This window comes from Mangifera indica, chromosome 13 (genome assembly GCF_011075055.1).
Source record: "Mangifera indica cultivar Alphonso chromosome 13, CATAS_Mindica_2.1, whole genome shotgun sequence".
Lineage (NCBI taxonomy): Eukaryota > Viridiplantae > Streptophyta > Magnoliopsida > Sapindales > Anacardiaceae > Mangifera > Mangifera indica.
This window is the reverse complement of record NC_058149.1, coordinates 3990379-4003372: the sequence shown is the minus strand read 5'-3', so window position 1 is coordinate 4003372 and position 12994 is coordinate 3990379. Positions and strand designations below refer to the sequence as shown.

Here is a 12994-nt window from a genome sequence, read left to right as displayed (position 1 = left end):
TGATTCGGTGATTCGATGCACTCCTGGAAATGTCCACAACATAATTTGCTTATTATCTCTCTACGTTTCTGTAAGAATTCTTCCAGAGAATTGATTTGGAAGAGTATTCTAATGCTATTTTTGTTTTGCTGTAAAAATGCTTCTGTTACCTCCCAATGAAAGTTACATTCCATTTAAATAAAAGAGGGAGTGGCAGTTATTAAAAATAACTGCCAAGGGCAATATAGTAATATTGCCAATCATGGGTTAACTTATAACTCTAATGGATCGGGACAACCCATCATGGGTGGACCGAATCCAATAGTTCCTAAATACTCCAAAATCTAATACACCCTCTTACTGATTATAAAGTATATCAAAGGAAAACACTTGCATAAAAAAATAGAATAAAGAAAAAAAGTTTCATTATTAATTGTGTTATAACTTGAACCATAAGTCTCTTAACAACATTTCATTTTTCCATCAATTACACACTGAACAAATACAATGATATATATATATATATATATTATCTAGTGAAATTGAGATTCAACAATCATTTCATATTTGTATATATAAAAATAAATGCCTTGATCTTATGGATAAGATTTATGAGATCAAATCTCAGTAGGTTGCCACATTTTGCCCTTACTATGTAAGTTCGAAAAAGCTATAAAACTTTACAAGTAGAAAAAATAATTAAACTTTTATCAGAAATAAAACCTTGAGTTGAGCATTTTCTTTCACTCTTATTACATCCATTTTTCCTTTTTAACAATTGTATTAAACAACAAATCATGCCTACCACCATGATAGATTACCAAGCCAATAAACAAAGAGTTAAAAACCCTAATTCCAAAATTAATGTTCAATAAATTCCATTAAACAATTAAGAAATTCAACTAAACAAATAACAAATTCAACTAAACAAATAACAAACAACATACTTTGTTTCATCATTACCAAAATCGTTGTCGTCAAATGCAAATATTGGACAAATATAGCTATTCAAACGCTGAATGCAAAGATGTAGAAAGAAGAGAGCCTAAACCAAAAGAAAAAGCCTAAAAGAAGAGAAGAACTCCGAAAACTGATGCAAAAAGATTAAAAGAATAACCTAGACAGAAGAATGAAGTAGAAGTTGACTTAAAATGTTGAAGGCTAAGAGCAAAGACTAAACTGTTGAAGGCAAAAGGAATTAGGGAAAAAAGACTTTGCCTAATCCATTTATTTAAAGTTTTAAGTGAAATAGTGACGTTTCATTTAAAACTTTAAATAACATAAGTGGCTCATGAGCTGTGTGAGCCATTCGACTACCTAACTCGGGCTTGTTAATTTTGACATCCAAAATTTAGGCTTAGGCTTAGACTCATTTAAGTTTAGCTTATTTTAAGCTAAGCTTGAACAAGCTTAATTTGAATCCAACCTTACACGTGTGACTCATAAGCTCTCTATCAAATCGGTAGTGTTCAGATTTGGATCAAATTTGAGCATAGACCAAGATTGACCTCTAGCAAAGCATCATAGCCACTTGAAGGTTGTTAACAGACTTCTCTTAAGCTTTGACAACATCACTGTTACGTGTAATTCAATCCTTTTGTCAATTGATAACCTCTTGAGGTTAAGACATAGAAATATGTATATCTTAGTAGTTTCCCGATATGAACTGATACGCATCAATCACTAACATAGATTAGGCTACAACCTTATCCCATTGTGACCTTAGATTTAAGCAATCATCTTCTTTTGTGCTTTAGACTGAACGAATCATTTATTGATCAACTATAGCCTCTATGTATCTCAAGATATGGTTAATTGCTACTTTTATAGTTACCCTAATTACGACAACACATTGGATAGTATCAAACCATGTTGATTCTTACATGAAAGGATCTGGCAACTTTAAGCCAAAGGATCATATGCACCCGTGGTATTTATAGGATTTATTTCAAACACTAGAACAAATATCTATATGGATATTTTCTGGTTAGTTTAGTCTAATGAACATGTCTACAATACGCATCCATGTGTTACACCAAGCTGTCTACAATAGTTTCAACATGTGATAACTATTGCCACTTTTGGTGCGATCTTTTAACATTATGATGTATCTATAATCATTGCACTTGCCATTATTCATTGTATTATTAAGATTATGAATGTTTCTAGAATGACCATTTATGGTATATATAGGGTTCCTATGATCAGTTGTCTGATCCCTTTGTCACAATTCTATTATTCTAAGACATATTATTCGTACAATCATATAAATGAATAACATATGAATTAAATAATAGTAAATTTTTTTTATTAATGATTAATATAAAACTACATCCACAAATGCCAAATACAATTGGCTCTAGGACACTTACCTTAACAATCTCCCACTTGTACTATAACCAATCAACCATATATTTGATGTTGAATTTGGTTACATGCCTATCATGCTTCTACTGCAACAGAATTTTGTGAGAAAGTAAGCCAAATTGTCATTTGTATCAATCTTTGTTATTTGTATGTCATATCGTTGAATAGTTTCTTAGATTAGGTGATATCATTTAAGTATGTGTTTAGACTTCATATGAGACCATGACTTATTTGTTTGAGCAATCGCTTCATCATTATCGCAATAAAGCTCAATCAGCTCAACGATGCTTAAAACCACTCCAAGTTCAGTCACAAACTTCTTGATTCATACAACCTCTTTTACCACTTCTAAGAGGGTAAAATACTTAGACTCTTTTGTATAATCAACCACTGTACTTTATGTAGAGCTTTTTAGCAAACTGCACCCTATTCAAACAAACTAGAAGCCCTAATTGGGATTTGTAATTATCTCAATTAGTTTGAAAATTGATGTCACTATAGCCTCTTACAATGAGTTTAGATTCACCTTTATAAACTGAAAATGCATCCTTAGTCTTTCTTAGGAACTTAGGATGCTCTTGACAACCATCATATATTTTTCACTTGGATCAGATTGATATCTACTATAAATGCTCAAGGCGTATGAGACATCAATCTTTGTATATAGTATGACGTACATGATTGATCCTATGACTGAGGCATATGGGATGTTACTCATCTAATTTCTCTTATATTGTGTACTTGGACACATATCTTTTGAAAGATATACACTATAGGACATGGGTAAAAATCCTTTCTTGGATTATTCCATATAAAATCTAGTCAAAACCTTTTCTAAGTATATGTTTTAACTAAAGCCTAACAGTTTATGCTCTTTATCTCGGTAGATTTTAATCTTAAGAATGTAGACTATTTTCCATAAGTCTTTCATAGAAAAACACTTGGATAACCAACCTTTGTTTATTAAAATTTTGGTATGTCAATTCCAATAATCAAGATGTCATTAACATATAATACCAAAATGCAATCACATTTTCACTGACCTTTTTATACACACATAGTTTATCTTCATTTTTTTATAAATCCGAACTCATGAATAGGTTCATCAAAACGAATGTTCTAGCTTCTTGAAGCCTACTTAAGTCCATAAATGGACTTTGCAACTTGCATACTTTATCTACCTGTCCAACAAGAATGAAAGCATCGGTTTGCTCAAAATAAACATCCTTTATAAGTTTACAATTCAGGAAGGCAGTTTTGACATCCATTTAAAAGATTTCATAGTCATAGTATGCAAATATAGTAAGTATTATCCTAATAGATTTAAACATAGTAACTGGCAAAAAGTTTTCATTATAGTTAATGTTATATTTTTGAGTGAAACCTTTGGTAACCAATTCTACTTTATAAGTATACACATTACCTTTCGTCTCAGTTTTCCTTTTGAAAACCTATTTGCACCCTATAGGTTTTACCCTTTTAGGTGTATCCACTAATGTCTATACCTAATTCTAGTACATAGAGTTTATTTTGGTTTTCATGAAATCCAACCATTTGTTTAAATCTAGACTCGAAACAACCTTGTCGTAGGTCTTCAGTTTGTCATTGTGGATGACTAGTATGTGACTATGTTAGGTTAAGAGAAAACCAAATTTTTTTGGCTTGTGATGTACTTGTGTAAAACTATGTAACTCTTTTGTGCACTAAAGTTTTTCCACCTAAAGTAGAGGAACTTCCTTATCATGATCAACCATTTATGATGGCATACAATCTTGTCTAACATTTGTAGTATTTTATGGTACAGGAAGTTAATCAAGTTCCACCCTCCTGCCACTAAATAAATTTCTTCTTAAGTGATACATTGGTTCGAGCAATAAAAACTTTTACTTCTTTAAGTGGTAAAAGTAATATCCTTTGGTAATCTTTGGATACTTTATAAAGATACACTTTTTAAACTCGACACCCAACTTGTTCAAAGTCAATTTCTTGACATAGGCTTCATAGTCCCAAGTCCTAAAGTTATCTATATTGGGCTTTATCCATAGATTTAGATAGAACATAGTTCAGTGTATGACAACAGTTTCTAGGGCATGACCCTAGAAATACATGGGTAGATAAGTAAAACTCTTTATAAACTTGACCATTTCCTTTAAAGTCTTATTCCTCCACTCAGATATGCCATTGTGATGTCGTGTACTAGGATAAGTGAGTTAAGATACTATCACATTTTCTCTTAGGTATTCTCTGAATTCAAAACTCAGGTATTCACCTCTTTGATCACTTTGGAGGATTTTAATTTGTTTCCTAAGTTGCTTTTCTACTTCATTCTTGCATTCTTTAAATTTATCAAAAATTTAGACTTGTGTTTCATCAAAAGCACATAGTCATATCTATTGAAGTCACTAGTAAATATGACATAATAGATTTTCCCATACTTGCTAAGCACAGTCATAGGCTTACACACATAATTATGTTTGATCCCTAATAGTTTAGTTGTCCTTTCACTATGTTTATTGAAGGGTGTTTTGGTCATCTAACCTAATAGACATGATTTGCATTCATCATATGACTGGAAGTCAAATTATTTTTCAGTCATATGATTACAAAACTCTTTATTCAAGAAGTCTTTATATACATTTGATTTCTAAATGGCCTAGCTTGCAATGCCATAGATACTTGGTATTCAGATAATTTGATTTTAATCATTTATTATTTTGTATATTAAGAATTTCATTATCCAGTTTTAGAATATATAAACCATTATGTAATTTAGTTATTCTATAGAGAATATTATTTAAGCTGATAGTTATAACACTACCAACAATCAAACATAAATATCTTTTTTTATCCAAAACAGATATAGAAACTAAGTTTCTAGAAACAAAAGGAACATAATAACAATTTCTTAATTCTAAAACTAGTCTAGTAAATAACCTAAGATGATAAATTCCTATAGCTAATACAGCAACGCGTGCTCAATTTCCAACACATAAGTCAACCTCTTCTTTGGCAAGCAATTTACTTTGTCGCAGTCCTTGCATATTAGAATAAATATAAAAACCACATCCTATATCAACAACCTAAGATGAACAAGGAGAATATTTTATCTTAATGATAAATAAACTTGAAGTAGAGCTTTAGTTGCCTTATTCTTCTTGTTCTCTAGAAAGACCTTGCAAAATCTTCTCTAGTAACTTGTCTTGCCATAATAGAAGTAGACAACCTTTCCTTTTCTCACACCACCTATAGGTTGAGTAGCAGTATTAGGTTACTTATTCACTTTAGGCTTGAGTTTAGCCTTGACCTTGCCTTTGCCCTTGGCTTTGACTTTTAGTGTTTGGGTTTTAACCACAAACACATTAGTTGAAGGTACCTTTCTTACTTCTTGTTTAGCAGTCCTAAGCATATACAACAACTCCTTAAAGGTTTTCTCCTTTTTGTTCATGCTAAAATTCATGATGAAATTAGCCTACAATTTAAGGAAAGATTTCAACAATAGGTCAATGGCAAGCTCATTGTCCATAATAAAGCCAACTTATCTTGACCATATGAAGACCAACTTATCTTCCTTCAGAAAGTTTGCAATCAAACAACATACTTGACACCTCATATCATTCAGTTCTCGTATGAATATCATATAACTCTTGAAGGTGTGCAAGTATAGATTATGCATCCATTTTCTCATGTTATTTTTGAAGCTTAGGTGATATGGAAGTCAGCATGAGGAAATATACTTCCACAAAGTCATCAAGATACTTATTAAAGGTATCATTTTGCTTTTGGGTGGCATCAAGACAAGGCTCAAGGGGCAACAACTCCTCAAAGATATATATAACCTCTTCTCCTAACATAGAATAATCCAAAGATTTATGTACCAACAAGTGAAATTGCTTCTAATAAGCCTATTTTTCTTTTTAAGAATTGATCGATATGTTAGGTTTGACATGATGATTTTGCAATCTATAATTTACAAATAAAAGAATTAGTAATTTTATTTAATTATTAATATTCATTTTAATTATGGTTTTAATTGATTAAATGCTCTCATTCTTTTTCTCAAGCCAACAGTCCTTACCATTATGCTAAAAACATTCTAGTGAACTTTCTAATGGACTGAGATCTCATCGTATTAACTTTCTCCTTTGTTGTGGCAAACAAGTTCGAATTAATTGAATAGGTAAATTTCAAATTAATCACCAAAAACCCATGATCTCAGACCAGGTGTTAATCCAACAAATCATGCAATTTCAAATGTAACTCTTGTTATTAGTAGGGTGGATACTACATATATTCTTACATCGACAAATGCATTCCCTACTCATGCCTCTTACATACTTCACCTTCACATTAACGAACAAGCAAAGTACATTAGTTTAGTTAGACTTAATATAATTATCTCATAATTTTTCACCTGGTAGAAATGTACCATTCGTTTTGTTGAATAAGGTTCCAATGATCAGGGGTTTAATTTGACTATTATATTGGAAGATACTAATTAATCTGAGACTTAATATTTAAATTGAGGGTTTTATTGATTAATCTCATCAAATTTTAAGTCGCATGTTAAGTGATATTTGCAAAATAAAAACTACACATACATTTTACAACATAAAAATAAAACGTGCCAGTATACAACCATAATTAATGTCAAATCCCTTCAACTAAGAAAAGTTTGATTTGTTAACCTAAGTGACTTTTCATCTTTGGGTCTTCACATTTGTCCTTTCATCTTTAGCCTTCAATTATTACAAGACTTTGTTTCCTAGTTACATAAATCTAAGAAAATAATGACAACCTAATCTAAAGAAGAAAGGGACAAAGGTAGGTGCAGACCTTATTTAAAAATTATAACCTAAAAATGAAATAACAAAATAAATAAACATTCACAAAATTCGTTGGTTGTGTACTGTGCACCATACATACATACATTCATACATATACATATCAATTAAAAATCAAAATTTAATTATTATTATCCCAAGTGTCAAATTATTAATTTTCCTTTCCCTGTGTTGTAATTATAAAAACTTTCTTGGACTAGTGATCTATCAATAGACAAGTCTTTCTTATCGTCATAATTAATAGATTTATATGATAAAATATCATATCTATAGTATTTTTGAAAATTTGATTTTTGATTCTGTAATGGGTCCGCTTCAAAAAGATTTTGTTTTTCTTTTTGGTAATGAGTTAATCTGTTTTTTTCATATGAATCTTTTTTGTTTAAATCTTTATTTTGAGTCATACAGTCTTGATTCGCTCGATTTCGCCATTTTTGTGGTACTAATTTAGTCCATCTAATCCTAGGTAAATCGTATTGATAATGACTACTTAACCAGGTTTTCCATTCATTCATTCCAAACTTCCAAAAAGGTTTATGTCTTAATTCGTACTGAAATATTCCTTTTTTTTCAAAACAATCTTTTAGTTCATTCTTAAGAAAAAGAGATGTTCCGTGATATTGAAGGACAGATCTTAAATTAGAAAAGTTAATAACTTGGGTTTGTGATAATTTGTAAAATACATATGCTTGTGATTGTGAGAAAGAAGATAAATCCCAAAAAATCTTTGAATTCTTATTATTATTACTAATCTTATAAAGTGATTTTTTTAGAGTCGAAAGAAAGTGAATTGTATTTTTAGTTGGTTTATTAATTTTTTCCTGATTTGCTTCATTATTGTGGACATTTTGAATTTGAATTTTTTTTGTTGATTCAAAAAAAAATTTTGCATTCATTCTTGGAATATTAAGTATAGATAAAAAAAGGTTTATGTATACCCTTTCAATCAAAAATTTTATAAAAAAATATGATTTACGGATTAATCGAGTATTTCTTCTTTTTAATATCTGCCAAATCCGTTTTGATGATTCTAATATTTTAGCACGATAACTTATTTTGGTAGAACTAATATTTATTTCTTGAGTTAGCAATCCTTTTTTCTTCTCTTTTGTAATTTTTTCTATTTGGTTTCTGATTATGTTTGTTCTATTACTTAGATCTTTCATTTGTTTTTCTGTTAGTGAGAAATTTGTCCAATGCATAGATCGAATTTGAATAGACAATTTGTTAATTGTATGATTCCCGATTATTGTTATCGAATCTTTTTTAATTTCACCCAAATCCTCTATTTCTCTCATTTCTCCCAATATAACTAATTGAATTGGCTTTCTTTTTGAAAGTTTTTTTATTCTTCCTTTTAGAAATCGAATGCTTTTGATGACCCATTTGTTTGTTTCTTTTGCCACTTTTCGGAAAATTTTTGTTCTTTCTTTTAAAATTCTTAAAACTATAAAAGACTTGGTTTTCCATTTTCGAATTTTTTTTTTGAATTCTTGCAAAACGGGTTCAAAAAATGAACGTTGTTTTCGGGGAGAACCAAAAGGAAATTCAGTTTCCATTCCCAAAACTGTTAAAAAACAAAAATCACTTTCTTGTCCTTTTATTTTTTTCAATGAATCCTTATGAAGGGATTGTAGCTTAGATCTGCGCTGGGATTTTAGGGAAAAAGGAAATAGGATCTTTATTTGAATACTGTCTGTTAACTAGTTGTACGGAAATTCTGTTTCGGATAATTGAATACCATTATAGGTGCATTTAACATGCATTTCCTTTTTCCAATCCTTTAAATCCTGGGACCACTCGGGCCATTCAAATAATAGTATGCGAGCAAGATTTTTAGCTATTATCAATGAAGGTAATATAATATATTTTCTAAGAATCGACTGAGTTAATAATAGAAACCTTCTTATTACTTGAGAAAGGAAAAAGCTATCCCAGGCTTCTGCTATTTTCATCCGTCCTTTTTCTTTTCTTTTGTATTCTTCTTTTTTATCAATTTTATTTTTCATTTCGTTTGTATAATCAGACTGTTTTTGGTCTTTTTGTTTCCACATCCAATTTCTAAAAATTCGAAAAATTCCGTTGATCGGTCCGAAAATCTCAAAAGAAAAATAAAAGAGTTTCTTTATTCTGTCCAAAAAAAGGGGTGAATGGGTATTTGCTTGAAAAAATTCCCAAGTAACGGTTTTGCGTCTTTGTGCGCGCATGGAGCCTTTGATTAGTTCTCGACGAAAATCCGATTTGTACGAATAGCGTCTCAACTTTACTTCCTTTTTTGGCTCAAGATTCTTATTATATTTGTTATTAGTATAAGTAAAAATCAATATCCGTTTGACGTTTCTTGTACTAATTACAGGACCGTCCGCCACGTTTTCTTCGGTTTCGCTTTCCTTTTTTTTTAAATCAGACATTGATTTGTATGACCATCGAGGAACTTTTTTACTAATTTCTTTTATTCCAATAGATTTTTTTCTAATTGTTTGAGTGTTGGGAATCGTTAGAACTACATCAAATAAAACTTTTAAAATTTGGATTCGATATTCTGAATCAATTTTCTCTCATTTGGGTTCTGGAAATAAAGAACGTAAGTTTTACAAAATTATAATTTAACTCCAAAGCTCAAGAAAGTGTAAATTCAATCCCAATTCCACAAAACAAGACTAAACTGATATTTTCAACTTCGTTGTGCATGTAGGTAAAGCTTCTAGTCGTGCATTTGAAATTCAACAGAATTCCATAATGATGCACAGCTAGAAAGCATAGTAGTAAGCAGTATGCACGACTTAGAAAAATTACACATGGCATGGCTAGAAAGACCAAAGTGCACAGCTAGGACAAGGCGTGTCCAATCGTGCACATCAATAGAAATTCCATTATGCTGAGGTGAGGTGTTAAGAGGCACCATACTGACCATCCACGATGCACAACTTAGTGCTAATCGTGCATGGTGATTTCTAGATATAGAAATTTCTAGGTTTCTTCCTAAAAAAGAGACAAAAAATTTCTCAGTTTTCGATAAGCCATATGACCGAGGTAAGGGAACACAACACGTAAATCATATGCACACCGGTGACAACCTTCAAATCATATAGTCAACAGAACTCGAAGTTGATTTTGTGTAACAACATGAAACCTGTGATGTTCAACCAAATTTAACCTATATATATCAACAAAGCTCAAACAAAAATTTATGAATCATCACTTAATAACTTAGCACATTTTATGTTATCTATGATAATCAACTAATCGTGTAACAACACGATTGCAAATAATCTTTACCAATTTTATTCAATTTTGATTAATCCTAATTATATGCAATCAACACATAAAATTAACCAAAACTAATTGTAAGTATAATTTTCATGAAAATTGTACTAAATAGTGGCTCTTATATATTGTGAGGTTTTCAGGGCATTGATAACTGGCAACACATTAGAATTTAAAATTTTGAAAATAAAACAATCCTGAAAAACCTCAACTAGGATACCCATTTTAAACATAAAATTCATAAATCATACAAAACACACATAGAGTGTTTTAGATTTTATATCTACGTTGATGTCTCTTTCAACCTTCATGTGGCTAGAGAAAGTACGTTATCCTACTCTTATGAGGTGGCACCTTGGTATCTATATAGAGCACTAATATGAAAGAGGAAATCCAAGTAAAAAGGCTACTAAAGCTCTTGACTGGACTCATTATGTTCATGGGAAGGAGACAAATGAACAACATATTATTCGTACAATCATATAAATGAACAATATATAAATTGAATAATAATAAATCCTTTTATTAATGATTAATATAATATCGATAAATGTCAAATATGATTGACTTTAAGGCACCTACACTAACATATTAATGATTAATATAAAACTACATTCATAAATGTCAAACACGATTAGCGAACAACCATCACCACTTATTTCAAGGCCGTGATAAAATCAAGCTATGAAAAACTTAGTTTTGGATTTAGCTATCCCCTTGATAAACATATTGACATGTCCATCACGTAGTTGTAAAACCTTCTTTGTCACAGTTACCAAAACAAAAGCTCATTCCTTGTCTGGCTCATCATTGACGTTTTGCTTGTCTTCCACACATCCACCTCTAATGAAGGAAAACCTAACTTCTTTTACATGTTCTCTTGCTTCAACTGGTGTAGAACTAATCAAATCTGGAAATTCCATTGTATATGCTCTTGTCCATTGACTAAAAGCAATGTTGCTATTTATGCATTTGTTGAATATACATCATATGAATAATGAAAAACAAACCTGATGCTCAACCATTGTTATTCAAGTAAAATAATAAAACACAAACTTATACCTCTCCTTTGAGCGTTTTATAGCCTATACTAATGAAGTACAAAATAGTAGTACAATGATGTTATTGCCACAAGCCTTTTGTTTATATTAGTTAGGTTGGGGATCATTCATTTGTAGGTATATTAATCAACAAAACATTTTCTACCATTATGAAAACATAACTGGTGTATTTAATAACTTAAGGAGTTTTTAGAATTGTATTATTGAATCTTAATTAACTATCAGTTACAAAGAATTAATATAAAATATAATACTTAATAAGTAGGCCATTGTTAAGTCTTAAAAGAGAGACTTGTACAACATTTGTCCATTTCACCTATTTGAACAAACTGATAGTTGAAAATTATCATAACCATTAATGAAATAGTCCTCCAATAGAGCATTTAAAGTCTTACAGACATACAAATTTTCTTTTATGCACAAAATAATGTTTCCTTTATTTTAATTTTTTTTTTGCAAGATTAAATTATCTTTAAAAAACCTAGATACTTATGCATCGACTGTTAAGTTTGTTAGTTTTAAAGGTAAAATTATCATTTAACCAATAATATTGAAAAAATAAAATTTTATCTCTTTTCCCCCTTGAACCTTAAAAACTAATAATTTCTCTCTAAGCCAAGTTTTAAAATGTAACATTCTCCCCCCTAGGGTTTTCATTTTTTCAGATTTTTTTTAATGACGACTAACTTCTCTGATAATCTTCAGACAACATCTTTTTCTTTGTAGTGTGTCTATCTTTCTAACACTATCAATGAAGAAATTGTCAAAGAACAAAGACTATTCATCTTCGTTGACAATGAAGACTTTTATTGATAAAGACCTCATTTTTATCTTTGGATGAAGACTATTCATCTTTGTGATGAAGACAAATCATCTTCATTCTTAAACGGTTCATCTTCGTGATGACAACCAACCATTTTCATTCTCTAATGATTTCTTTGTCAACACATTAGGAAGACTCTTCATCGATAGTGTCAAAAGGAGAGACACACTTGAGAGGAAGAGAAGTCACCTAGAGATTGTTAGAGAAGCCAATCATTGCTAGAAAAATGTCTTTGAAAAATGAAAACCCTAAGGGGAAAATGTTACTTTTTAAAAATTGGTCTAGAAGAAAATTATTAGTTTTTAGGGCTTAGAGAGGAAAATAATATAAAATTTTAAAACTACCTGATTTGGTTAATTTTAACAGCCCATCGGTAGGTATATAAGCTTTTGAAAGATAAAAAGTGAGAACTTAGGAAAAGATTAATCTTTGGTTGGGAGTAAGTCTTTTGGCCTAAATATTTAAGGGTTTATCTATTGAATTGACAATTTTTAATCCAAAAACAAAATTTCTTAATCACAATGCTTATGACACATCCTTATAGCATGCAATGAATTTTGCTTCTATAGTGGATGAAACAACTATTGATTGTTTGACACTTCTTTAAGATATAACTCCTTCAACAAGAAGAAAAATATAACTCGAAGTGGACTTTC

The 12994-nt window shown here is 30.4% G+C and overlaps 1 protein-coding gene across 1 annotated transcript; it reads right to left on the bottom strand.

The window, feature by feature from the left end:
* Positions 1 to 7191: 7191 nt before the first annotated feature.
* LOC123194966 (protein TIC 214-like) lies at positions 7192 to 9775 on the bottom strand (the record flags this gene model as incomplete). Its single annotated transcript, XM_044608475.1, is given in 2 exon segments — positions 7192 to 7198; positions 7347 to 9775. Coding segments are annotated over 2 exon segments (2436 nt in total), but the record flags the coding sequence as incomplete, so codon positions are not given.
* Positions 9776 to 12994: the final 3219 nt, after the last annotated feature.